The 25,049-nt window shown below is 45.7% G+C and overlaps 1 protein-coding gene across 1 annotated transcript in view; it reads left to right on the top strand.

Annotated features, from left to right (window-relative positions):
• Window positions 1-17,858, top strand: part of LOC141998033 (myosin-1B) — a 29,284-nt gene extending 11,426 nt beyond the window's left edge. The window contains exons 21-39 of the mRNA XM_074970679.1: window positions 730-985; window positions 4,345-4,587; window positions 4,695-4,871; window positions 4,958-5,103; window positions 5,180-5,270; window positions 5,808-6,197; window positions 7,041-7,167; window positions 10,945-11,063; window positions 11,330-11,526; window positions 11,886-12,069; window positions 12,150-12,315; window positions 12,651-12,775; window positions 13,023-13,331; window positions 13,431-13,634; window positions 15,045-15,170; window positions 15,264-15,434; window positions 15,519-15,623; window positions 15,934-16,029; window positions 17,593-17,858. Coding sequence (XP_074826780.1) covers window positions 730-985; window positions 4,345-4,587; window positions 4,695-4,871; window positions 4,958-5,103; window positions 5,180-5,270; window positions 5,808-6,197; window positions 7,041-7,167; window positions 10,945-11,063; window positions 11,330-11,526; window positions 11,886-12,069; window positions 12,150-12,315; window positions 12,651-12,775; window positions 13,023-13,331; window positions 13,431-13,634; window positions 15,045-15,170; window positions 15,264-15,434; window positions 15,519-15,623; window positions 15,934-16,029; window positions 17,593-17,745 — 3,385 coding nt within the window. The 3' untranslated portion in view covers window positions 17,746-17,858. The remainder of the gene's footprint in view (window positions 1-729; window positions 986-4,344; window positions 4,588-4,694; window positions 4,872-4,957; window positions 5,104-5,179; window positions 5,271-5,807; window positions 6,198-7,040; window positions 7,168-10,944; window positions 11,064-11,329; window positions 11,527-11,885; window positions 12,070-12,149; window positions 12,316-12,650; window positions 12,776-13,022; window positions 13,332-13,430; window positions 13,635-15,044; window positions 15,171-15,263; window positions 15,435-15,518; window positions 15,624-15,933; window positions 16,030-17,592) is intronic.
• Window positions 17,859-25,049: the final 7,191 nt, after the last annotated feature.

Genomic DNA, 25,049 nt, shown 5'->3' on the forward strand with positions numbered 1-25,049 from the left:
AAACAATGAATGAATTTGCCGGTAGTTTAGGCCCAAGAAAATGCCCGATCAAGATTCACAAGGGGACTTAGGTGCCATTCACAAAACAACCAGAGGAGGAGCACCAGAATACCTGTCAGTTAGTTTTGGTTCAACGTTAGTTTTGGTTCAACCCAAACTGATTTTTTTTATTTTATTTTTCGGAACTGCCAGTGAACCAACGAATCAATTATTTGCCCAGCTCTATCTGGGAGTGTAAACCTCCTCCTGGTATACCAAGGAGCAAGAAGAAGATGTAATAAAGTGTGTGTTAGACTAGGGGTGGCCAACTTTAACTTACACCTTCCAGTTGGGTACTTTTATGCTAAATTCTCTTTGGCTCCTCAGCATGTGAGTTACACTAGTTCAGAGTCCCTTAGACTCCAAAACACTCATCAGAGGGAGTGGGTCAGTTACAGATGTGATGTGTAAAGAGGGAGCAAAAGTTCATTCTGGTTTGTGAGTGTGAGTCAAGACTTTAGTTCAACATGCACATTGAGGAGACCTACAGTGGAGTTTTACTCCCCCTAGACTTTCTGAGGCTCAAGCAGGTCCAGAGTCTGTAACCCTTAGAGTAGTATGTTTTCATGTGAGTGGCCCCATTTGAACTCAAATGAGGCTACTTGGCTGAATAAATGCTACTCACAATATTCACAATGCATTTCAGAATCTGGCCTTTAACATTGACCATATATTCTGATTACATTATAGAGAGTCCATCTTCTGTATCCAATACAATGTTCGGTCGTTCATGAATGTCAAGCACTGGCCCTGGATGAAGCTGTACTTCAAGATCAAGCCCTTGCTGAAGAGTGCTGAATCTGAGAAGGAGATGGCCAACATGAAGGAAGAGTTTGAGAAAACGAAGGAAGAGCTTGCTAAGTCTGAGGCAAAAAGGAAAGAACTGGAGGAGAAAATGGTGACCCTGCTGCAAGAGAAAAACGACCTGCAGCTCCAAGTGCAGTCTGTGAGTATCGCCAGTGCATTCGACCCTTATTGCACAGTAGAAAGGTCCAAGCTGAAGGTTCCAAATGCAACTTTCCCATGAAGCATCCCATTAATAGCACTGGGGTCAGTGTTTGGCCAAGATAAAATATTCCCCGTATTTAAAATATAAAGTATCGAAAAGAAAGTACAGGTGCATAAATAAATAAATAAATAAATAAATAACAATACTCCCAGTCACGTACGACAGGTCATGCCCTAAAACAAGGTGAGAGCAAGCAAATTTGGAGAAGCAAAGTTATGCTCTTTAAGTACACCTGCCTCATCCAGGGCAACTTAGTGTGACAATGCCAGTGTATTCACAAGCCCTGATGAACTTACACATCTGCTGTACCCTTTAAATGATTATGCCACTGATGTTGCCATCCCAGGCTGGATTAAGGCAATCTGGAGCCTGACACACACCACGACAAGGGGCTGTCTGTGGCTCCACCCACACAGCCGCAGCCCTGTGATGTGGTCCCCTCAACTCCTCCAACACACACAGTTGAAATGGCAGCGGCAGCAGGGCTCCTCCCTTCCCAGAGAAGCAGTGGCCGCAGGATGAGGTCCTCTTTTCCCAGAAGAAGAGGCAGAAAGGGCCTCCTCTCCTCCAGAGCAGCAGGGGCGGACGTAGGGCTCCCTCTCTCTCTCCACAGAAGCGCACGGCAGGAAAAGCAGGGGCACGGCCCCCCAGGAATTGGTGAGGGCACAGAACTCCTCTGGCGGCCCCAGGGCAGTGGAGGGAGAGTGAGCTCCTCCGCCCCCAGGGTGGAGTGGGGACCTGCCCTCTGAGTTTCACGCTGGAGGGCTGCTTGCAATGCAGAGCTCTTTGCTGCAGCACTGGGCAGCCAGATCCCCTCTTCCAGGAGCCGGGGTTCTCTGGAGCTCACTCACCCCACCCCCTTCTCTGCCTCCACCAATTAGCGCTGAGATGGCACGCAGTGACAATCCTCTTAACCAATAGTGAGCAGTGCCTCTGGGGGTGGGGCAGGCAAGGAAGGGATCAGTCGAGGGGTGAGCACAGTGTTCCTGGATGGTGGTGGTGGGAGCACAGGGTAGCCCGTGGCAGGGCTGGGTAGGAGGGGGGAGCACAGGTCCTCAGTGGTGCCCCAAGGGGAGAGCGAGCTCCTCTGGCCCAGGGGCAGTGGGGAGGAGCACAGAATGTGCCCCCCCAAAAGGGTCAAATTTTTACACCTGCACACGCCCCTATCCAGGGTGTCTATCCAGGCACCCTTCCACTCTGGCCCCACACAGTCCTCTGCTTGGGCGGTGTCTCTGTAGCCCATCAAAGCAGCAGGGCTTGGAGCTCAAACCCCAAAGAGATGACTGGGGCCATTCTGCCCTCTTGGGCAGGGCTGTCCTCAGGCATACGCCGCATACGACACTGCATAGGGCACCCGAAAATTTGGGGCACCACCAGGACAGCAGGTAAGAGCGGATTGGCTCCTGCACACCCAGCGCACGCTGCAGTCTCCTTAGGCAGGGGCCGTATTCACAGAGCCGAATGCACCGGGGCGGCGCGTTCTGTGTGAGGGAGAGGGTACAGGGGTCTCTGAGGGGAACTGTGACTCTCTGCCACTGTGAGGCAGGCCGAGCGGCTCGGTATCCTTTGCTGCCTTGTCCCTCCCCTACCGGGCTGTGAGCCCAGACTGCCGCAGCATCTCCTGCATACGAATGGGGGGAGAGGGGGGAATCTTCTGGGGGTCCGTGGGCGGGGGTGGTGGCTGGGCCCCAAGTCGGGCATAGGGGCACCAGCTTAATAATACTGCGTGTGGCCCCATAAATCCTAAGGAATGCCTTGCTCTCGGAACTATTGTTTTAGGCTGTCTGCAAACTCAGGCAGTTGTCACTGCATCACTTAGACTTGGCTCACATTTTCAAACTGTTCTTCGTAACCCCATGGGCTAGAAACATCCTTTTTTTCCAGACTGTTTGCTGAGGTTTTATTGCAGCCACATGACTCCAGAGTTGAAGCCCTACCTTCAGGCTTTTAGTGCCTATGCCTTAATCTGTCCCTGTGAAAATAATGACTTTTAGAGAAAATTTTGGAGCATGAGCTACAAGATGTATATAAAAAGTTAAGGACATTTCAGTTTTTTCTTTAAAAAAATCACTCAGTAGATGATTTTGCACTGGCTTAACTCCACTATTTCTCAGCCAGGCCTGTGAAGGATTCGGCCTGAGTTTGAACACTATGTTGATGCAAAGGCTAGACCTTGCATACAGATCTGCCTCCAGGGAGCCTCACTGATGTCAGCGGGGCTCTGTGTGGATGCAGAGTCCAGCTGTGTGGAGTCATATGGCAGACATGGGCTCCATTTGCAGCATCTAGCCCCAAATTTTATATTCTCAGTTAAGCCATACTTGAGGTACCTGAGCACTAAAAATGTTTGCCAAAAATATGAACTGGTGAGAGATGCTTCATTTATGGCCAGAAATTGAAAAATATTTGTTTTTCATTTCTGAGTTGTACACAAATCAGATGTCAAGAATTATAACATTCATAAACCAGTCGGAGAACACTTCAATCTCTCTGGTCACGTGATTACAGACATGAAAGTTGCAATTCTTCAACAAAAAAACTTCAAATCCAGACTCCAGTGAGAAACTGTTGAATTGGAATTCATTTGCAAATTGGATACAATTAACTTAGGCTTGAATAGAGACTGGGAGTGGCTAAGTCATTATGCAAGGTAACCTATTTCCCCTTGTTTTCCAACCCCACCCCCCTTCTTCAGACGTTCTTGTTAAACCCTGGATTTGTGCTGGAAATGGCCCACCTTGATTATCATACACATTGTAAGGAGAGTGGTCACTTTAGATAAGCTATTACCAGCAGGAGAGTGGGTTTGTGTGTGGGGGGGGGGTGAGAAAACCTGGATTTGTGCTGGAAATGGCCCAACTTAATTATCATACACATTGTAAGGAGAGTGATCACTTTAGATAAGCTATTGCCAGCAGGATAGTGGGGTGGGGGGAGGTATTTTTTCATGCTTTGTGTGTATAAAAGATCTTCTACACTTTCCACAGTATGCATCCGATGAAGCGAGCTGTAGCTCACGAAAGCGTATGCTCAAATAAATTGGTTAGTCGCTAAGGTGCCACAACTACTCCTTTTCTTTTTATTGAAATTAGAGAAATTTCAGGCCAAATGGTTGTTTTTTTTCCAGAAGATTTTAAGTGACTGATAATATGAGCTACAAGTGGAAGTGTCATCAAAACCATAACTACAAAATACCTATTCCATGCTATAAAAGATGCAGTAAAAGTCATTATGAGATAAACACCAGTTAAAAAAAAAACCTTTTAGAAAATATCCTAATAATGGATTCACTGTAGGAATCTGATGGCTTGGCTGATGCTGAGGAAAGATGTGACCAGCTGATCAAAACCAAAATCCAACTTGAAGCTAAAATTAAGGAGGTGACTGAAAGAGCAGAGGATGAGGAGGAGATGAACGCTGAGCTGACAGCCAAAAAGAGGAAACTGGAGGACGAGTGTTCAGAGCTGAAGAAAGACATTGATGACCTTGAGTTAACATTGGCCAAGGTTGAAAAGGAAAAACATGCCACAGAAAACAAGGTATAAGGAAGAATCTCTAACGAACTTTCTAAAATATGACACTGCTGGTTCACAAACAATAATGTTTTGTATCCATTTTCTTTAACTACCTTTGTTCAACTCTGCAGGTGAAAAACCTCACCGAGGAGATGGCAGTTCTGGATGAGACCATCGCTAAACTGACAAAGGAAAAGAAAGCCCTCCAGGAGGCCCATCAGCAGACCCTGGATGACCTGCAGGCAGAAGAGGACAAAGTGAACACACTGAGCAAAGCTAAAACCAAGCTGGAGCAGCAAGTGGACGATGTAGGCACAATAACATATGGAGAGAACAAAACCAGTGTGACATTAGGCTCTTGTTCGCAGAGAATTTATGGCCTTTTTCTGTTTAGCTTGAAGGGTCGCTGGAGCAAGAGAAGAAGATTCGCATGGACCTTGAAAGAGCGAAGAGGAAACTTGAAGGAGATTTGAAGCTGGCCCAGGAATCCACAATGGATTTAGAAAATGATAAACAGCAGCTGGAGGAAAAGCTGAAGAAGTAGGTCTGGTTTGCAGGGGGTATACTGCAGATCCATTTTGTTCCAGCACTAACTTTTTTTTTTCCGTGTGAAAAGGAAAGACTTTGAAATCAGTCAGCTCCAAAGCAAAATTGAGGATGAGCAAGTCCTGGGGATCCAGCTGCAGAAGAAGATCAAAGAGTTACAGGCTAGTCATTAATTCTTTCTATTCTGGTCTTAAGAATGAGTTCAGTTAAAAGGAAGCCATCTTTCTTAGGCTTGGTCTAAGTTAGGTTGTCATAGTCATGTTGGCCAGGGGTTTGATAAAACCACATCCCTGACTGACGTAGATTTGCCCCAGTGTAGATGCACACCAGCTGTGTTGGTTGAAGAAAGCTTCTGTCAATGTAGGTGGATGAGAGTAGGGAGAAAGGAGGGACAGTTGTATCAGGGCCCTGAGCTCAGGGGACCCTCAAAACATCTTTAACATCTGTGTAAATAAAGTGAAATGGAAAGAGGTGGACCCAGTGAACATGATGTACCAGGGACCCAAATTTCTCTCAGTGGGTTTGGACGTAGCTACCCTAGTTCAGGGAGTTGGTGTTTCCTTGCCACCAGAATCCCCTGTTGTCAGTGTAAGCTGCATCTATTCTACGGAGTTATGCCAGCAGTACTCTGCTGACAGCCATACTGGTATAGACCCCAGACTGAAGCCACAGTTTTAGTGTTTCCTTTTGTTCTCCAGGCTCGTATTGAGGAGCTGGAAGAGGAGATAGAGGCTGAACGTGCCTCTCGAGCGAAAGCAGAGAAGCAGCGGGCTGATCTCTCCAGGGAACTCGAGGAGATCAGTGAGCGTCTGGAAGAAGCTGGTGGAGCCACAGCGGTTCAGATTGAGATGAACAAGAAGCGTGAGGCAGAATTCCAGAAAATGCGCCGAGACCTTGAGGAGGCCACTCTGCAGCACGAAGCCACAGCCGCCGCCCTCCGGAAGAAGCACGCGGACAGCACGGCAGAGCTTGGGGAGCAAATCGACAACCTGCAACGAGTCAAGCAAAAGCTGGAGAAGGAGAAGAGTGAACTGAAGATGGAGATTGACGACCTGGCTAGTAACCTGGAGACTGTCTCCAAAGCCAAGGTACAGAGCTATGTACTGAAAGTGCTGTCTTTATCCTAAGTGTTATTGCAGCTGAAAAGAACAGAGGATTTATATTTAATTATATCAAATTTTACATGTAAGCAGGGTGTAAAAGAAGGGTAAGAGCTGTACATGTATTACTATGAATTGGTGTTTAGTAATTTTGGCACTAATATAATGATAACTAATGGGTACTTTTGGTTTATAAGATAAGAACCAAAGGCAGGGTTGAATAAAGTCTAAGGCTGATGGTCAATGTTTTGATAGGAAAGAAACTTGGAATGCAAAGGCCTCTACCTTTATTAGTCCAGGTTAGTACCACATTAGCAGGAAAGACCTTCACAATTATTATTACCCTGAAACTTTAATTAAATGATTAAAATTTAAATAATAAAAGAAAAACATTATAAACTTCTGACAGTTCAATTATCTCAACATCACTCTTTTTTGCTTTCCTGCCTTTTTCTCTTTTGCCCTTCCTTCCCTCCCTCTAATCACTGTAAAGTGATGAGTTTTGTGAATAGTAAATACACAATAAATCATGATTTAAAATAAAAATCAAGGCTCTGCATCTCAACTGACAATCTGTTCCTTAATTTAAACAAGTGAGATAATATTTGAATGATTTATGACAATACATTATCACACACTACTACCTATTGTTGTGCATATCTTCTATAATCCTGCAGTCTTAGTGATATAAATCCTTACTATAGAACTGTTTTCGCTCTTAAATGCTGGCTAGCATTTTGTGGTCCATGAGAGTTGCAGATCGTGTGATCTCAGAATACAACAGAGCCAGTTGTGTAGCCTCTTTCCTTTTGCCCATTTCACATATTGCAGGCAAACCTTGAGAAGATTTGCCGCACTCTGGAAGATCAGCTTAGTGAGGTTAAGACAAAGGAAGAGGAGCACCAGCGCTTGATCAATGACCTGAGCACTCAACGAGCTCGTCTACAGACAGAAGCAGGTAAGACACTTATAAGTGTTTGCTTCAAGGTAGAAATTTGACCAGTCTATGCCTGAGGATTGGGATACTTCTGACAATGGTGAACTTATCTCTCTATGGCTTAGACTCTACCTGCCATTCTATGTGATGCCTATAAACACTCTAGATTACCATATGTCAGATCATTACCAAGTAGAAATCCCTTCTTGAATACTTCATGCTAATAGAATAAAGACTGAAAGATTTTTGTTTTATTTTGAACACGTCACCGAATGCATTGCTACTGCTGCTACTGCTAAGAATAATAAGGAAGAGAGGGGAAATGACACACTAATGAAATTTGCAGAGGGTACTTAATGGGGAGAGTTGCAAAACCCAGCAAGGATAAAAATAATAGAAAGGAACCCAGAGAGATTAGGAAGATGAGCAGGAAAATAATAACACAAGATGCTTTTTGGAAAGATACAACTAATAGGTCTGTGGGGAAATGAACCAAAGTACATGTACTTGATGGGTGGGGGAACTCTGAGAAACAGGAATGTTGAGAAAGGTCTGGGAGACACACTGGACCCCAGGCTAGATTTACATTTGCCAACTAATATGACAACAAAGAAGCTCAGTGCAGTTTTGTGTGCTGCATGGGCAAATGCATCATGTCACAAAACAGGGCGGTTCTAAACCCTCTCTATTGAATATTGTGGGGATCATTTTTACAGCAAAGGGTTAATTTGGATGTTCCTTTGCACGTCAGAGCTAGGACTATACTTTGGGTTTTTTTAAAATAATTTTAGGCTTCAACTTTTTAATGTCAATACATGATGTAGACCTTTATTAACTACATGCAAGGCCTTTGAGTATATCAGATTCTTTTGGCATGACTATTGTCAAGGAAATAAAGACTTCCCACAATTCCATGCAAATTGTCCAGAGTCCATAGGCCTTAAAGCATTGCATTCTTTAGTCTGCAAGCAGGGAGAGGTAAGGAGAAGAGACCAAGGTGGGGTGGCAGGGGCTCTTGGGAGGGTAGAGTAAGCTACCTGTTTGAGGCTTCTAGAAGGGGATGGGTCTAGGGGCTCATGGGCTAGGGAGGTCAGAGTGGTATGGTGGGGGGCACCTTGAAGGGGAAGAGGAGGGTCTGGCTGGAGGGGGTGTCTGGGAGGGGAAGTGGAGGATCAGGCTGACTGGGGGAAGCCTGGGAGGGGACGAGGGGGGTCAGGGTGCTGGGGGATACCTGGGAGGGGAAGAAGGCGGGGGGTAAGGCTGGTGGGGGGTGTCTATGTGAAGAAGAGGAGGGACAGGCTAGCGTGTGCGTCCAGGGATCGGAGGTCAGTGGCCGGTGTTTCTGACTCTCAGAGATGGCAATCCCCTTTGGGTCCCATTAAATCTGGCCCGGCTGTCCCTGCTGTCATGACGGGGGAGGGGAGGTGGCTGGGCCAGACTTCAGTGAATGGTGTAGGTGTATGGGGTTGCAGGCTACCCAGGTTTGGCACCGTAGGCAGATAAACTGGCAGGTCTGGCGCCCTAGGCACTGGGTCTCTTCTTAGTGCTCTCCGAATGGCCATGGTGATTAGAGACACCTAAGAGGAGGGGGCTTCTGGGAGGAGTCTGGTTTCTTGGGTCTCTTTTTGGACTTCAGCTTGTCCATGTCTCCCTCTGCCTCTTTGTCGTCTTTGGATTCTGGGAGCTGGGCATCTTGTTACTCAAGTCCACCCTTCTTCTCAGGGGAAAAGAATCAGCTTGCTTGCTTGCTCGGCTGGTGAAGCCCAATCCCACAATTGGTGTCTCAGAGTCAGTCCCTTATTTATATAGATTTGGATCCAACATGTGTCCAGAGCCAGCTGAGGCTCAGAGCCCCTTTCCCTAAGGAGCTGGCAGAGTTCCTCTCTGAGCCCTGCCTGTTTTTCAAAGGCAGCGAAGCATCTGTGGCTCAGGAAGCTCACTCAGTTTCCAATGCACTAATGTACTTGCTCTTTTCTGATTTGTATGGTCTCTGGCAAGTTTTGCTTTCATCGAGAACTTTCCCCCTGTATCTGGAGAGCCAACTGGGCACTCTCACGTTAATTTCTAAGTCCCATTTCATAAATATACCCCAGCAATTACCTTACTTAGCAAATGTTTTCCAGAGCAAAAGAAGAGACAGAGAGTTGGTATTAAATTTTTAATAAATGGCCATGTATATTTAAATTAAATATTCTAGATCTATTAATACTAATATATTTCATATTCAATTTTTTAAAAGTCTTCTCTGAACTTTCTCTACCAGTTTAGAATAGTTATCTCATCTGGTTATTTTGGGAAAGTCCTGTTGGCAAGATCCGATCTCTCAGGGTATGTCTACACTGAAAGGAAGCCCAAAGTTCAAGCTCAAGCCTAACCCCCTTTTTGTCTACACACAAATCACACTAACCATGGGTTCAGACACAGGGTCCCAGGACCCCACGGGGATGGAGGGGCCAAGCCTGAGTCAAGCCAGGACCCAGGGTCCAAGCCCTATTGCTTTGCAGTGTAGACATTGCCCCACAGGACTCATGCTCTGGGAGTTTGCCAAAAGTACTGCACAACTCCACAGGCTGACTTCCTTTGTTCACTGCACCATGAACAAAGGGCTAGAGTGGCCACATTTTGGGATGGTGCTAAGAAGTCTGGGACATGGGTGGCTGAACTCGGTCCCGCACAATGTAGCATAGATGTTGGAGCCCCAGGTTGGGACCCAGGATTCAGCAGTTCCTAACCTGAGGTTACAAATGAGTGTAGATGCTCAAACCTTAGGTTAACAAGCCCAAGGTCTTCTAACTCGAGTTCTATTAACCTTGGGCTTACATTGCAATGTAGACAGACCCCAAAGGTGGATAAGTTATTATTCCTGATGTCCAGTACGTGAAAAAAACAATGCCAAGTCCTAAGTGAGGTTATGAAGGCATCTTTATTGTCAAGAGTAAAAGGAAGCAACCAAATCTCATTGCAAAGCTACCATGTTATTGGGCTTGGCTGGCACAGACATTCAGTTTAGTTCTGGGAGACTGAGCTCAAACTTGTGTGTCTGTACAGTGAATGGAAAACTTCCACTCTGAGCCCTGAAACCAAATCCATGGTCCTACTCTGAAATCAATAGGTGCAAGAGGAAAATGATTGGGATACAGGTGCTCTCTCCCTGATTCTCAGAAGGCTGTCTATATCTCTCCCTCTATAGACACATTTGGATCATTCGAGTCTTGGCACAATGCCAAGCTAACTGAGACACGCTGCCATATTTACAGACTGTATATCACATGCTGTGTCTAGGGTTTAAGGAAGATAAGGGGCCCCCAATTTCCACAGTGCACAAGGCTCCAAAATTCTTTAATCCAACCCTGACCAAGGGGATGAAGGAACGAGTAATGAGAAATGATTTAATAAAATAATAACATACAGTGTGGCTAACTGATAACTTAGTTTATTTTAATGGAAATACGAAGGGTGGAAGACTATGTTTAGTGTGATGCACCAAGGGTATAAGTAGGACTACTGGAATGAAACTAAGAAAAGAAAATTTAGACTCAATATTAGGGAAACCTTCCTGACAGTGAGATGTATCAGACTTCCACAGGTGATGAGTCTATAAAATTATATGGGACTAGAAAAGTGGATTAGCAAATGTACTCTAGGGAACAAGAGATTGGCAGAGAGATAGACTGGATGATGTAACAGGAGTTTCTCACAGCTAACATATGATTTTGTCTCATTTGTGAAAAAACATTGTTTCCATCATTTTCATTTGAGTCTCATTAAATCTCTCCTATTTCACTTTGTCCTTTTCAGGTGAATTTTCACGCCAGGTAGAGGAAAAAGATACATTAGTTTCTCAGCTCTCAAGAGGCAAGCAGGCTTTTACCCAACAGATTGAGGAACTGAAGAGGCACCTAGAGGAGGAGATAAAGGTGAGGATTTTTCCAACAGTGTTGTCTTCATCTGAAGGTTGGCGGTTTCATTTGATGCCTGATTCATCGTCTACAAAGGATGCTTTAACCTCATATAAAATCATACCAGTCTGGAAACTAGACAGCGTATTTATATTTATCCAGATCAATTTTAAATGCCCCCTACAATGGGGTTTCTACCACTCCATCGGCTGACGGAGGACACTGTCAGAAGGATCCCCAGGATATTTAACTACATCACTGTGCTACTCCTGTTGTTTCTCCAGGCTAAGAACGCACTGGCCCACGCCTTGCAGTCTGCTCGCCATGACTGCGACTTGCTCCGGGAACAATATGAGGAGGAGCAGGAAGCGAAAGGTGAGCTTCAACGTGCCCTGTCCAAGGCCAACAGTGAAGTTGCCCAGTGGAGAACCAAATACGAGACGGATGCCATTCAGCGCACAGAGGAACTGGAAGAGGCCAAGTACGTGCTGGGATGGGGGGAGGGCTGGAAGAAACCAAGAATGTAATGTGGAAATGGGAAGAGGCCAACGATATGCCCAGAACACGGAGTATATGGGGCCCAGGTGTGGTGGTAGAGAAAAAGAAAAACTAAAGTGTATATATCTCCTGGGAAACAATAGGGAGACAGTCCAAGTGCAGTAGTGTCTCCAAGAATAGGAGAGGGCACATATTATGTATGCACTCGGGTCACAGCCCAGAAGAGGTGACTTCTGCTCTCACAAATCCCAGAGCAGCTGCACACAGATTTCTTCCCATACTGCTCACTGAATGGGAGCCGTATTTACTCACTAAGTGGGAGCTGTATTTACAATCTTCCAGGAAGAAGCTTGCCCAACGTCTGCAGGACGCTGAAGAACATGTTGAAGCTGTGAATTCCAAATGTGCTTCCCTTGAAAAGACGAAGCAGAGGCTGCAGAATGAAGTGGAGGACCTGATGATTGATGTGGAAAGATCTAATGCTGCCTGCGCAGCGCTGGATAAGAAGCAGAGGAATTTCGATAAGGTATTTCAGACTTGTGGGTGTTGGATGGAGCATCCGCTAGTGATCTCCGTTGCTTAGACTAAGGTCTTGTTGTTCTTTAGGTTCTGGCAGAATGGAAGCAGAAATACGAGGAAACGCAGGCTGAACTGGAAGCTTCCCAGAAGGAGTCTCGCTCGCTCAGCACGGAGCTGTTTAAGATGAAGAATGCTTATGAGGAAACCTTGGATCAACTTGAAACTCTGAAGCGTGAGAACAAGAACTTGCAGCGTAAGTCCCCGGATTTCTTCTCCTAACATGGGGCTTCTGGAAAGCTTGTCAACACTCTAAAGTGAAAAGAAAAGGAGTACTTGTGGCACCTTAGAGACTAACCAATTTATCTGAGCATCTGATGAAGTGAGCTGTAGCTCACGAAAGCTTATGCTCAAATAAATTGGTTAGTCTCTAAGGTGCCACAAGTACTCCTTTTCTTTTTGTGAATACAGACTAACACGGCTGCTACTCTGAACTCTAAAGTGAATCTGTCTGTGCCTGTGGCATTTCTAAGGAGCCTGTCTCTCTTTGGGCCCTTTGTCTGATTGCGTTATTTGTCTGTAACCCAACAGAGGAGATTTCTGACCTCACGGAGCAGATTGCAGAAGGGGGAAAGACCATCCATGAGCTGGAGAAAGTGAAGAAGCAGATTGAGCAAGAGAAATCAGAAATCCAGTCCGCTCTGGAGGAAGCTGAGGTACATATGCCATCAGTCACTGCTTTACAAAGAGAGAGTCAAAAACCTTGGAGCTGTATCCTGTTGTAAACACGGTGGGATAATTCACAGGGACAGAAGGACAGCACATGCTGTGCTGGAAGCTATGTACTCAGTGCCCATGCTACCCACAGCACTACATTCCAGTTTGTGGGAGCATCTAACACTTTATTTGGAAGGAAAAAACTATTTTTGTCCCTTTATTGACCCTTCACTTCCTCTTGTTAAGGCTTCACTAGAACATGAAGAGGGCAAAATCCTCCGCATCCAACTTGAGCTGAACCAGGTAAAGTCTGAAATTGACAGGAAGATTGCTGAGAAAGATGAGGAAATTGAACAGCTGAAGAGAAACCATGTCAGAGTTGTGGAGTCCATGCAGAGCACCCTGGATGCTGAGATCAGGAGCAGAAACGAAGCCCTGAGGCTAAAGAAGAAGATGGAGGGGGATCTGAATGAAATGGAGATCCAGCTGAGCCATGCCAGCCGCCTGGCTGCAGAGGCACAGAAGAATCTGCGAAACACACAAGGAGTGCTCAAGGTACACTAAGCCACACATGCCTAGTGCGATAGCTCAGCTGGTCTTTTCAGCATGCAAGGAGTCTGCGCCTCCAGGTAATTTCTCTCACTCGTTTTACAGGATACCCAGATTCACTTGGATGATGCTCTCCGAAGCCAAGAAGACCTGAAGGAGCAGGTGGCCATGGTTGAGCGCAGAGCTAACCTGATGCTGGCCGAAATTGAGGAGCTGAGGGCAGCTCTGGAACAGACAGAGAGGGCCAGGAAAGTGGCTGAACAGGAGCTTCTGGATGCAAGTGAACGAGTTCAGCTCCTGCACACCCAGGTCAGGGTCTAGTGTGAAAAGAAATCCCACAAACCCCTAAGCAGGAGACTGCTCTGTAGGTACCCTGCTCCAAAGAGCAGCACTAGAGGGTGTTTAGAAGATTTTTGTTCCTGAAATGGCCTTTACGCTAATGTCCATAGGATGGACCTTTGTTAAACAGAAAGCAAGAAGCTGCAAGGCCCTCCTTGGTTTCCCTCATGTTGCTGTGTTGAAGGCGATACAGGGATGACGAAGGTTATAATTGCAGTGATGTGATGGAGGGGGCAAGTGTCTCAGAGGCTCTGGGAGTGGCTTTCCTGCCTCTTATACAGTTTCCATCATTGGATACTTTTAAGTCATCTCTGCCATCCCGCTGGGGCTCAGGAGGTATTTCTACACAGTGATTATTTTGTTTTGGAATGGACCAGATTTACAACAATTGGCACATAGGGTTTGCCACAAGCTATGGAGGTAACATTTGTGAGAGCTCTTAAAATATTCACAGCACATTCTCCAAAGAGCAGAGATAGGTAGTGTTAAGAAGCAGTAAAGACCTTGTCTGAAATGAGCATTGTGGCAATATTCAGTAGGATGGACAATTGCTGAAATGGAAGCAGAAACCTGCAAGTCCATGTTGAAGGCTACATGGGGGTTGTGAAGGTCAGAGATAATTACAGCATTACTTGAAGTTGAGTGATGGAGGGGGATATCAGGGGCCTCAGGTAGCCTTTTGGAATCATTCTGAACCAGTCTGAAGGGAGAGCTGGTGGGTTTCCTGCCTCAGATGTAGTTGCTGTTGATGGATACTGTTAAATCATCTTTGCCAGAGATGATATTTGGGGGTCAGAAAGTGTTTCTAAAGGGCAATTATTTTGCTTTTGGAGCGACCAGATTGCACCACCTGGCAGGTATTTCCAACCTATTTTCACAAGGGATGATATCACCAGTAGACCTTAAAAGATGATCTTCCCTTTGTACCCTTCTGTAATGACACACGTTGAAGTGTGTGCTATACTAAATTGTCAATACATGGCAATATAATCAAATGTGTGTGAGGTGCTTTCTGTGTATGTTTGCCAAGTACTCCTTACTGCTACCTTTATTAAGGCAATGAGAAAGATTTTTCTTTGTATTAATATATTCCTTATTCACTCACTACTTCTGTCCTTCCTTCAAGCACACCGCCTTGTTATACAGAGTTTGTCACAGACTGGGTGGGGAGGGGTAATGTTTTTGAGAGCTCTATCTCAAAATATTCACAGCACGTCACTATCTGCCAATGTTCAGCAGTGATAATTCATTTAGAGGAGAGTTCTGTTTTACAAAATGTTAATAGTAACCTGTACATTAAATACAAATATTCAGTTCATGCTCCAGAGTCAATATTTTGGGACTAACTGTAAAAATGTCTTACCTATTGTTGTTAAACAGAACACCAGCCTGATCAACACGAAGAAGAAGCTGGAAACAGACATTTCCCAAATCCAGAGTGAAATGGAGGAGACAATTCAGGAAGCGCGTAATGCAGAAGAGAAGGCCAAGAAGGCAATCACTGATGTGAGTTGAAGGCACCTTTCTTTGGAGAACATGGCCGTGTTTGCACCTGAAATGGCTGGTTTTCTGGACCAGTTTCCTTTCTTTACTCACTAGGCGGCCATGATGGCGGAGGAGCTGAAGAAGGAGCAGGACACCAGCGCCCACCTGGAGAGGATGAAGAAGAACCTGGACCAGACGGTGAAGGACCTGCAGCTCCGTCTGGATGAGGCAGAGCAGCTGGCACTGAAGGGTGGCAAGAAGCATATCCAGAAACTGGAAGCCAGAGTGCGTATTCCCCATATTTGTGCATTTAGGAGCATTTCCTACGCATAGTCACAATGAAACTCAGTGATCCGTTTCTCATTTCAGGTGCGTGAGCTGGAAGGTGAGGTTGACAATGAGCAGAAACGCAGCGCTGATGCTATCAAGGGTATGCGCAAGTATGAGAGAAGAGTAAAGGAACTGACCTATCAGGTAAGGAGGGAGGCCCTTTGTGCTGTCACATCCTTCTCCGGGGAGCACGAATTGTTTGCATGTGAACCTGCAGCGTAGAATTTTTATTGCCATTCTCAAACAGCAAGACTGTTAACAGTAATACTATGGAAAAACAAAGAGTTCACCAGGAAATCATTTGAAAGACTATTAAAATATCCATGTTATAATCTTTATTATCCTACTTACCAAAATGTTTTATATGCAACATTGCTTTCACTGTGTAATATGAAGGAAATAGACAAATAATTTGGAAATGAAATGACTTTTTTCCATTACAAACTGTTCCTAGACCGAGGAAGACCGCAAGAATGTTTTCAGGCTCCAGGATCTGGTAGACAAACTACAACTGAAAGTGAAAGCTTACAAGAGACAAGCTGAGGAGGCTGTAAGTATCATTCTGAGGTGGGCGAATATTCATCCTCTGATGGGATAGAAATTCTGCTACTTCGAGGAGAATGATATTAAGTTGTTTTCCACTAATTGTCTGTCTGTATGTCTGCCTATCTAAGCCCCTGGAAATTTTTTGATGCCTTGTGGTTGTTTTTTGTACAACAGCTCAAGTACACAGAGAATTAGTTTGTGTTGGCCATGGTAACATCCCTTTTGGACACCTGGATGGCTTCAGAGCAACATCGTTGGGAGAGGGCTTCCCACATCACAGTGCCAACCCAGAACAATGGATCTGGCTGGCTGCAGTAAACACAATTTCATTCAGATACAAATAATTCCTTTAAGTTGCGATTTTGCCAGAGTCAGAAAATGCTGTCACATTATCAAAGAATGTTTCTTCCCCTGGGGCAATGGCTGAGGGACTTCAGTCTTGGAACAAATCAGGATTTGTGTACATCGTAGCAGAGCCTGCACATCCTTTGGCCTGTACCTGCTCGGTTTACCACTCTTGTACATTCTTTAGCATGATGTTATCAGTCTGGTGGAATATTTACACTCCACCTGTTTTTCAGGGGTGCTTGCACATTTCTTGAAAAGAATTTGTAACAGAAACTTATGAGCAACTGAGAAAGGGGTTAGAATGGAAGCTACCTGACCTACAGTATACACTATCTACTCATATATTAAGTACATACAGTAAATACCATTAAAGTCTTTTTAATATAAATCTCCCTCTTATCTTGTCCCAGAATGTAAATCACCTGTCCAGTAGCTCTTCTCATTATTTAAATCCCACTATCTATGAGAATACTTTTGATTTCCCTGCAACAATACACATAAATAAGGAGCCACTCCGTGTGCGTGTGTGTGTTTCACACAGATAGATAGATTTGCACTAGGGAACTAAAACTTTTTTGAGTTTTTTGTGACAGGTTTATAGTGCTTTTGATATAACACAACTGATCTGTTCCTTTCATTCAGTTCTGTCTTCCTCTTCCTTGTAAGATGCATCTCGCTAGAAAGTACCAATTGCCCTTTTCTTGCAAAACCATGAGCACACATTCTAATTGTATGAAAGGTAATTTTTGGGGAATCTAATAAAAAATCAGCAAATAGGAGATATTTTAGACTGCTCAGCTGAAGCGTTCCCCTTAAAATGCTTATGAGCTGGAATGGTGTGGCATCTGGCATTTGGATTTCTTCACTGTCCCATCCACCTATGAGTCTATGAGTCTAGGTACAAGGAACCTACATCCACCATAGGATAAACTTTTAGTAACAATCATGTTTACTGTCATTTTGCAAATGCAAAAGACTCCAGCATTATCAGTGAACATACATAGCTAAAGATACGTAACTCTTAAATGTTTGCAAAGGTATTTCAATTAGTTTTAAATACATTTTCTAAATTAGAAAATGATGAGGTAAGACGTGGTCGGTGGGTGACAGAGTCTGGGCCTTCCTCTCAGCAAACAATTGCATCCAATCAAGTCCCAAATGTGGGAGAAGGGAAACTGTTAGCCTTTTGGTTTTCACAACACTCTCTCACCATCCTCAGGAGGAATTATCCAATGTCAACCTCACCAAGTTCCGCAAGATCCAGCATGAGCTGGAAGAGGCTGAGGAGCGGGCTGACATTGCGGAGTCCCAGGTCAATAAGCTCCGGGTGAAGAGCCGAGAAGTTCACAAGAAGATTGAAGGAGAAGAGTGAGGATGTCTCCATGCTGCAAAGTGACTGAAGAAATGCACAAAATGTGAATCTCTCCGTCACTTTGCTTTGTAATTATTGTTTATTCTGTCCTCAGTGTCTAGTAAATAAAGATTATAGAGAGCTTTGCATACAAAGAACCAGAAGTGGCTTTTGTGTTGTATTCATTAGCTCTAGAGTCTTATTAAGGTTTGTGCACTTATATTTTTCTAACCAAACATACACTAAATATTTGTAAACTGTCATCCCTACATTTTTAAAGAATTTGGGCCACCATTAAGATAATCCAATCTGACCTCATGCAAATACAAGGCCACAGAATTCACCCAGGAATTCCTGGAGTAGAGGAAATTATTCTTCTGTATGATGTAAGTGAATGCTGTCAACCCATCCAGTCTTGATTCAAAGCCACCAAGCAATGAGGAAGTTACCACATCCCTTAGTAATCTGTTCCACTGGTTAATTACTCACACTGTTAACAAGTTGTATCTTATTTCCAATTTGAATTTTTCTAAATTCAACTTCCTGGAAGTTGTGTTACATTAAATTGATCCCACAAATCAGATCTGGCCGTGCTATTATGGTAGGTCCCCTGCTTTTCCTTCGTATGATGAGTCAGGGCGCTGCCTGTTGCCCTTATTCTTGGGCGTTGAGGGCTCCGCTAGAGCCCTGGTAGGAGAGAGAAGGGGAGCGGGGAAGGGACCCGGGCCTGTCCTCTGCTCCGGGTCCCAGCTCCTTCAGCTTCATGGGCTTCCTGCCCTCTCCCCCATTGGGCAGGTTTTCTCTCAGTCCTGTGTGCTGGGGAGTCCCTGTGCTTTGCTTGAGCAGGGTTTCCCTTCCCCTGGTTCTCTGATCCTCTGGTTAACAACAGTACTCCTCCAAACTACAGTCAGCTCTCCTTCCCACTCCCTGTCTGACTGAAGCAGGGGTTTTTATTAGGTCTCTGGCGGGGCCTTAATTGTCTCCAGGTGCTCTAATTAACCTTTAGTAGCCTCTCCTCAGTCCACAGGGATTAAGGCTCTGATCATCCTGAGGCTTATGTATCTCCCATCTATTACTCTCCTGCTTCCCTCTGGCCCTGCTGTATCACATATCTTCCCTCCCGCACCCACCCCCGCTCACCACCACAGGGTTGGGCTACTTGGGATCAGAGGCAGTGCTGTCGCAACAGGCCATCAGCATTGCCGTGTTGGTTCCCTATGCTGTACCTGGACCTGGAAATGGAAGGGTTGCAGGGATAGGAACCATCTAGTCTCTCTCACATTCTTCTCCTTGTTTCTGTGCATCCACTGGAGTGGAGCATGGTCTGTGATGAGGGTGAACTGCCACCCCAGTAAGTAGTATCGGAGAGTTTCTGTGGCCCATTTAACTGCCAGACATTCCTTTTCAACAACGGTGTCCCATTGTCGCCTGGGGAGGAGTTTCCGGCTGAAGTACAGGATTGGGTGCTCCTCCTCCCCCACCATCTGCGAAAGGATGGCATCTGTCTGTAGGATGAATTCCTTCTCAAAGGCTGGGGCTATGAGCACTGGATGACGGCAAAGGGCCGTTGATAAATCTGTAAATGCATCTCAGTCTTCTGCCACATTGGTCCACTTTACTATATTTGGGCCCCGAGCTTTTATCAGGTCCATCACAGCCATGCCCTCGTGGCGAAGTGAGGGATGAATCTATGATAGTACCCCACTATCCCTAGGAATGCTCTGACTTGATTTTTGTGGACTGGTCGGGGCCAACCCTGTATTGCCTCTACCTTTTTCCATTGAGGTTTCATCAAGCCCCTTCCTACTACATACCTGAGGTATCTGGCCTCAGCGAGTCCGACCACACACTTGGGAGGGTTGGCGGTGAGGCTGGCCTGACTAAGGGCATCTAGCACCTCTTCTTCTTTTCAAGGTGCATCTCCCAGTCAGGGCTATGGATAACTACGTCATCTAAATAGACGGCAGCATAGTTGGCGTGGGGTCATAGTAATTTGTCCATTAGTCGTTGGAATGTTGCGTGGGCCCCATACATTACCAGCTCCAGGCACCAGCAAAGCAAGCACATGCTTGGGGCGGCACAGTTCCAGAGGCGGCCTTCCGGCCTTCCTTTTTTTTTTTTTTTTTTGCTTAGGGGGGAAAAAAAACCTAAAGCCGGCCATGGCCCCATGGAGTCCAAAAGGGAGGATGGTGTACTGGAAGAGTCTGTCAGGTGTAGAGAAGGCGGTCTTCTCCTTGGCATCCTCAGCCAGCGGGATTTGTCAATAGCCTTTGGTCAAGTCCAGAGTTGTCAAGTATCGGGCCTTGCCTAACTGATCAACTAGCTAGTTAATGTGTGGTATTGGGTAGGCATCAAATTGGGATATTTTGTTCAACTTCCGGAAGTCGTTAAAAAACCTCAAGGTGCCATCAGGCTTGGGGAGTAGGACAATAGGGCTGGACCACTGGCTGTAGTATTCTTCAATAACCCCAAGTTCCAGCATCCTCCTCACCTCCACCCTAATTTCTTCCCTTTTGGCTTCTGGTACTTGGTATGATTTTATCGTTATCGTTGCCCCGGGGTAGGTGATGATATGGTGTTGGACCATCGTCGTACGGCTGCATGGAGAACACGTCTTGGTTCCGCTGGATCATATCAATGACCTCTGTTCGTTGTTCTGGGGTTAGTTCAGGGGATATCCTCACCTGCCCTTCTGAGCCATCTATCTGTCTCCCAGTCGCACCAGGGTTTCAGTAAGTTAACATGGTAGATCTGCTCTGGCCTTCGGCGGTCTGGTTGCTTTACCTTATAGTCCACCTCCCCAATGGCTTCCACTATCTATATGGCCCATGCCAGCTGGCCAGGAGCTTGCTTTCTGCTGTCAGTACCAGTACCAGCACCCATTCTCCTGCTTTCTCCCGGTGGTTGTAATAGGTCCACTGGGCCTCTTGTGCTTTCTCCAAATGCTCTCGTATTATGGGGGTCACTCGTGCTATTCGCTCTCTCATCTGTGCCATGTGCTCAGTGACATTCTTCCCTGGGTCGGGCTATTCTTCCCAATCCACCTTGGTGATATCTCATATGCCATGTGGGTGGTGTCCGTATAGTAGCTCGAAGTGGGAGAATCCAATAGATGCCTGGGAAACCTCCTGTATCGCAAACATCAGGTACTGGTAGAAAGGTATCCCAGTCTTTTCTGTCCCAGGACACTACTTTCTGGATCATGCTTTTGAGGGTACAATTAAATCGCTCAACCAGGCCATCTGTTTGAGGATGGTAGACTGAAGTTTGCAAGGTCTGGATGCGGAGTAGGGTACATAAGTCCCTCATTAATTTCAGCATGAAGGGAATCCCTTGGTTGTTCAGGATCTCCTTAGGGATGCCCACTCTCGTGAAAACCTGGAGCAGTTCTTTTGCTATTGCTTTGGACATGGGGCTTCTTAGGGGACTGGCTTCTGGGTACTATGTGGTGTGGATGACGAGTATGCTTCGGTGGCTCTAGGACGATCTTTCTAGAGGGCAAACTAGGTCCAGGGCTATCCTTTTGAAAGGGACTTCAATAACAGGCAAGGGCACCAATGGAGCCTGTAAATGAGGTCAGGGGCTGTGCATCTGGCATTCTGGGCAGGAGGTGCAATAGCGCTAGACTTCCACCCATACTCCCAGCCAGTAAAACCTCCTTAGGACTCTATCCAGGGTCTTATCTACTCCTAGGTGTCCTCCAAATAAATGGCTGTGAGCTAGCTCTAACACCGCCCTTGTGTGCTTCCGTGGTACTAAGAGCTGCTCAACTTCTCCCCCCTCCACCATATTTGGGCTATGTGGTACAACAGATTGTGTTTGACCATGTAGTTCGGCCCTGGGCCTTTGGTTTTGCTCTCTGCGGGCATGCCGTTTACCTCCACTACCTCCTCCCTCATGTTTGCATATAGCAGGTCATAGGTTTGGTCCTGCCCAAAATTCTCATGTGCAGAACTGCTCTGGCCTAATTTTACGGGATCAGTTTCAACTCTGCCCCCTGAGTTGCTCCTACTGGTGCTGGGGACTGCCTCCAGGTCCTCACTGGTCCTCACTGGCCTCCTGAATAGGTTTGCCACCAGGGTGGCTTTCTGCTTCCCCACCGAAATCCTGGTTCTTAACCTTTTATTTAACTTCCTTTCCCACCTAGATTTCTGGGGTTTCCTGGAGGGTGAAAATAATTCTTGGGCAAGTCTGGTGAAAGTTGGAGCGGGGCTATGTGTGGGTGCCTCAATCTCAGTCTGGGGGTTGCTGCCGTCCCCTAGCTCTACTGGGGGGAGTAGGTTCTCAAACCCTGCAAAGTCCCTACCCCTTAAGACCGGGTAGGGGAGTCCGGAGACCACCCCTGTGGTCACCTTGGTAATATTCGCCTGGATCTCAACTCTCACTGGGATCGTGGGGTAGAAATTTATGGTGCCATGGACACACATTACTCCTGTGGTTTTGGCCTATGTCAGTTGTTCTTGCCCCACTAATTTCCCGAAGACCAGTGTGACAGCACTCCCAGAATCCACCAAAGCTATGGTCTCAATGCCATTCATTTTACCGATCTCATGTACCCACGTGGGGTCATTGTGATTCCCAGCAGGCCGATTAGACTACATTCCTCCCTGTGATACCCCAGATTGCACTGCATGGGCTCCTTCCTGTTGGGGCACTGGGCTGCTATGTGCCCCAATTCCCCACACTCGTAACACTGATACCTTACCCTGGTTGTTGCCCTCTGCATTGGGCTATTCGGCCCACAACCTCAGCCGCCTTCTACCAAGCCCCCTGGTCCCTTCAGGGCCTCGGGCTGTTCCTCAGCGCCCCTCCTTCCAGTTATGGCTCTCCTGGAGTTCTCGATAGTCTGGGGCCTCAGGGCTGGGACTGGCTTCCTGGTCTGTCATGCCTCCTCTCCTGGGGTCTGGAACCAACTTGTCATAGGTGGAAGCATTATTCTGGCCAACCCAGGCTCAGAGGCCCGAGGGTAGCCCCTCATATCCGGTCCAGCACCAGGAGCTCCATCATTTTCTCAGAGCTGAGGGCATTTGATTGGGTCAAACTGTTGTGACCACGGTGCCTTGTCCTCACTATACAGCCACTCATGGAACCTCTGGGCTCGCAATGCCGTCGTTGCTCCGGATCTGGCCAGGATCTCTGCTTTCAGCTGGGGGTAGTCTGCCACAGCCTCCATGGCCATATTGTAGGCCTCCCTACACAGGAACAGGGTGAGGATGCCAGACCACTGATCTCGGGGCCAGGCCTCCGGTAGGGCTCCCCTCTCAAAGGCCAAGAGGTATGCCTCCACATCATCCTCCTGCATCATTTTCTGCAGGCAGTTGCTGGCCGGTGCGGTCCGTGTCCCGTCGCAGCCACGGCTCAGCTCAGTAAGGGCCTTCATCTGGTTCACCATTTCCTGCAGCATGGCATGGTCCTGGGCAGCCTGGCTCATCAGCAGGCAATTGGTCTCCTGCTGCAGCCGTACCGCTTCCTGTTGGGCAGCTGCCTGGAATTTTTATTGAATTCACTGAGTTGTTTCAGTCAAAAATAATTTTTTCAATTAAACATTTCAATCTTTTAAGTCAAAATAACTTTTTGTTTTGGATTTTAGTTCAATTTGATTATTTAAAAAGATGAGAAAACCTTGAAAGTAAAAAAGAAATATTTGGCTGACCTGAACCTAATGCTTTTTTATTTTTATTTTTGTTTGGCCACCAAATCAAAAAGCAGTTATTCGCACAGCTCTAAAGACAGATGATCATGGTTATTTTTCAGGTTTGTGCTGGGAGATGACAAAGTGACAGGTTTATTGTAGTGAGCATCATTTCCCGATAACTTGTGATGTACAGAATGACTACATTTTGCAGTGTTTAGCTGTAAGACTCTTTTCCTGCCCATACTGCTCCTACAGTGGATACTATTCTTGGGTTCAGGATAGTGATGGCAGCTGTGAAATAAGTATGCAAATATATTTTTAGAAAGGAATCTATCAAAGTGTATTATGAAGTCAATCTGCCCGTCATAGGAGTGTCAAAAACAGAGAACCAGTGCAGAGAACCAGCAAGAATGATCAGAGGTCTCTCTCTTGAAATTTATGTTGTTCATGTTTTGGTTAATTTTCTCTCCAACTTTGAGCAATTTAAAATACTATTTCAGAAAGAAAAAAGATCATAATTTTAAGTCAAACACACAGAGTCTTTTCTCATGTCAGATAAAATTTTGAGCACCACATTTTCAAAGCTGAATACAACTGTCTCTGAAAAATATAACCGTGCCTACTATGTTCAGAAAATGAACATTTGCAGGCCCAAACCCGGACATTGTGCACTCAAATGTAGTTACAATAACGTAGGTAACTGGGACAAACTGATGGGTTGGATTTTAGTGACGTGTAAAGAGATGCATAATTTGTAAAATCATCATATAAATAATACCGACTGAAATGTGTAACTCTGGGCACACCCCTTCTGTGTAAGGTGAATGAAACTTCGCTGCATAAGATGGTTTCCTGGAGACGAGGAAGTTCATATAGAACTTTTTTCCTGTACTATATTATTACTGGGTTATAGCAATAAACCTGACTGATATTGGTTATTTGGTCTCTTGAATATATTTTATAACAAACCAAACTGTGGTCAAGCAATTTAGTTGGGGATTGGTCCTGTTTTGAGCAGGGGGTTGGACTAGATGACCTCCTGTGGTCCCTTCCAACCCGGATATTCTACAATTCTATGAATTGACTATGCAATTTATGAACAGCAAGCAATTTGTAAACATCTGGAGGATAAAAGGGTAGTAAAGAATATTCAAGATGGATTTGTAAAGAACAAATCATGCCATAACAACTTAATTTCTTTCATTGATGGGATCATTGACCTAGTGGGTAGGGACAAAGCTGTAGACATAATATATTTTGATTTTAGTGAGGCTTTTGACACAATCCCACACGACATTCTGATAAGAAAACTAAGGAAATGTGGTCTAGATGAAATTACTATGAGGTGGGTGCACAACTGCTTGAAAGACCATACTCAAAAAGTACTTATCGATGATTCACTGTCAAACTGAGAGGACGTATCTAGTGGAGTCCCATAGTGGTCTGTCCTGGGTGCATAGGATCATAGAATCATAGAAGATTGGGGTTGGAAGGGACCTCAGGAGGTCATCTAGTCCAAACCCCTGCTCAAAGCAGGAGCAACCCCAACTAAATCATCCCAGCCAGGGATAACATTATTCTGGGGTATATTAACAGGAACGCTTTATGTAAGGCACAGGAGGAAATTGTCCTGCTCTACTTGGCACTAGTGAGGCCTTAGCTGGAATACCATGCCCAGTTCTGGGTGTCA

This window comes from Natator depressus, chromosome 14 (assembly GCF_965152275.1).
Source record: "Natator depressus isolate rNatDep1 chromosome 14, rNatDep2.hap1, whole genome shotgun sequence".
In the NCBI taxonomy this organism is placed as follows: domain Eukaryota; kingdom Metazoa; phylum Chordata; order Testudines; family Cheloniidae; genus Natator; species Natator depressus.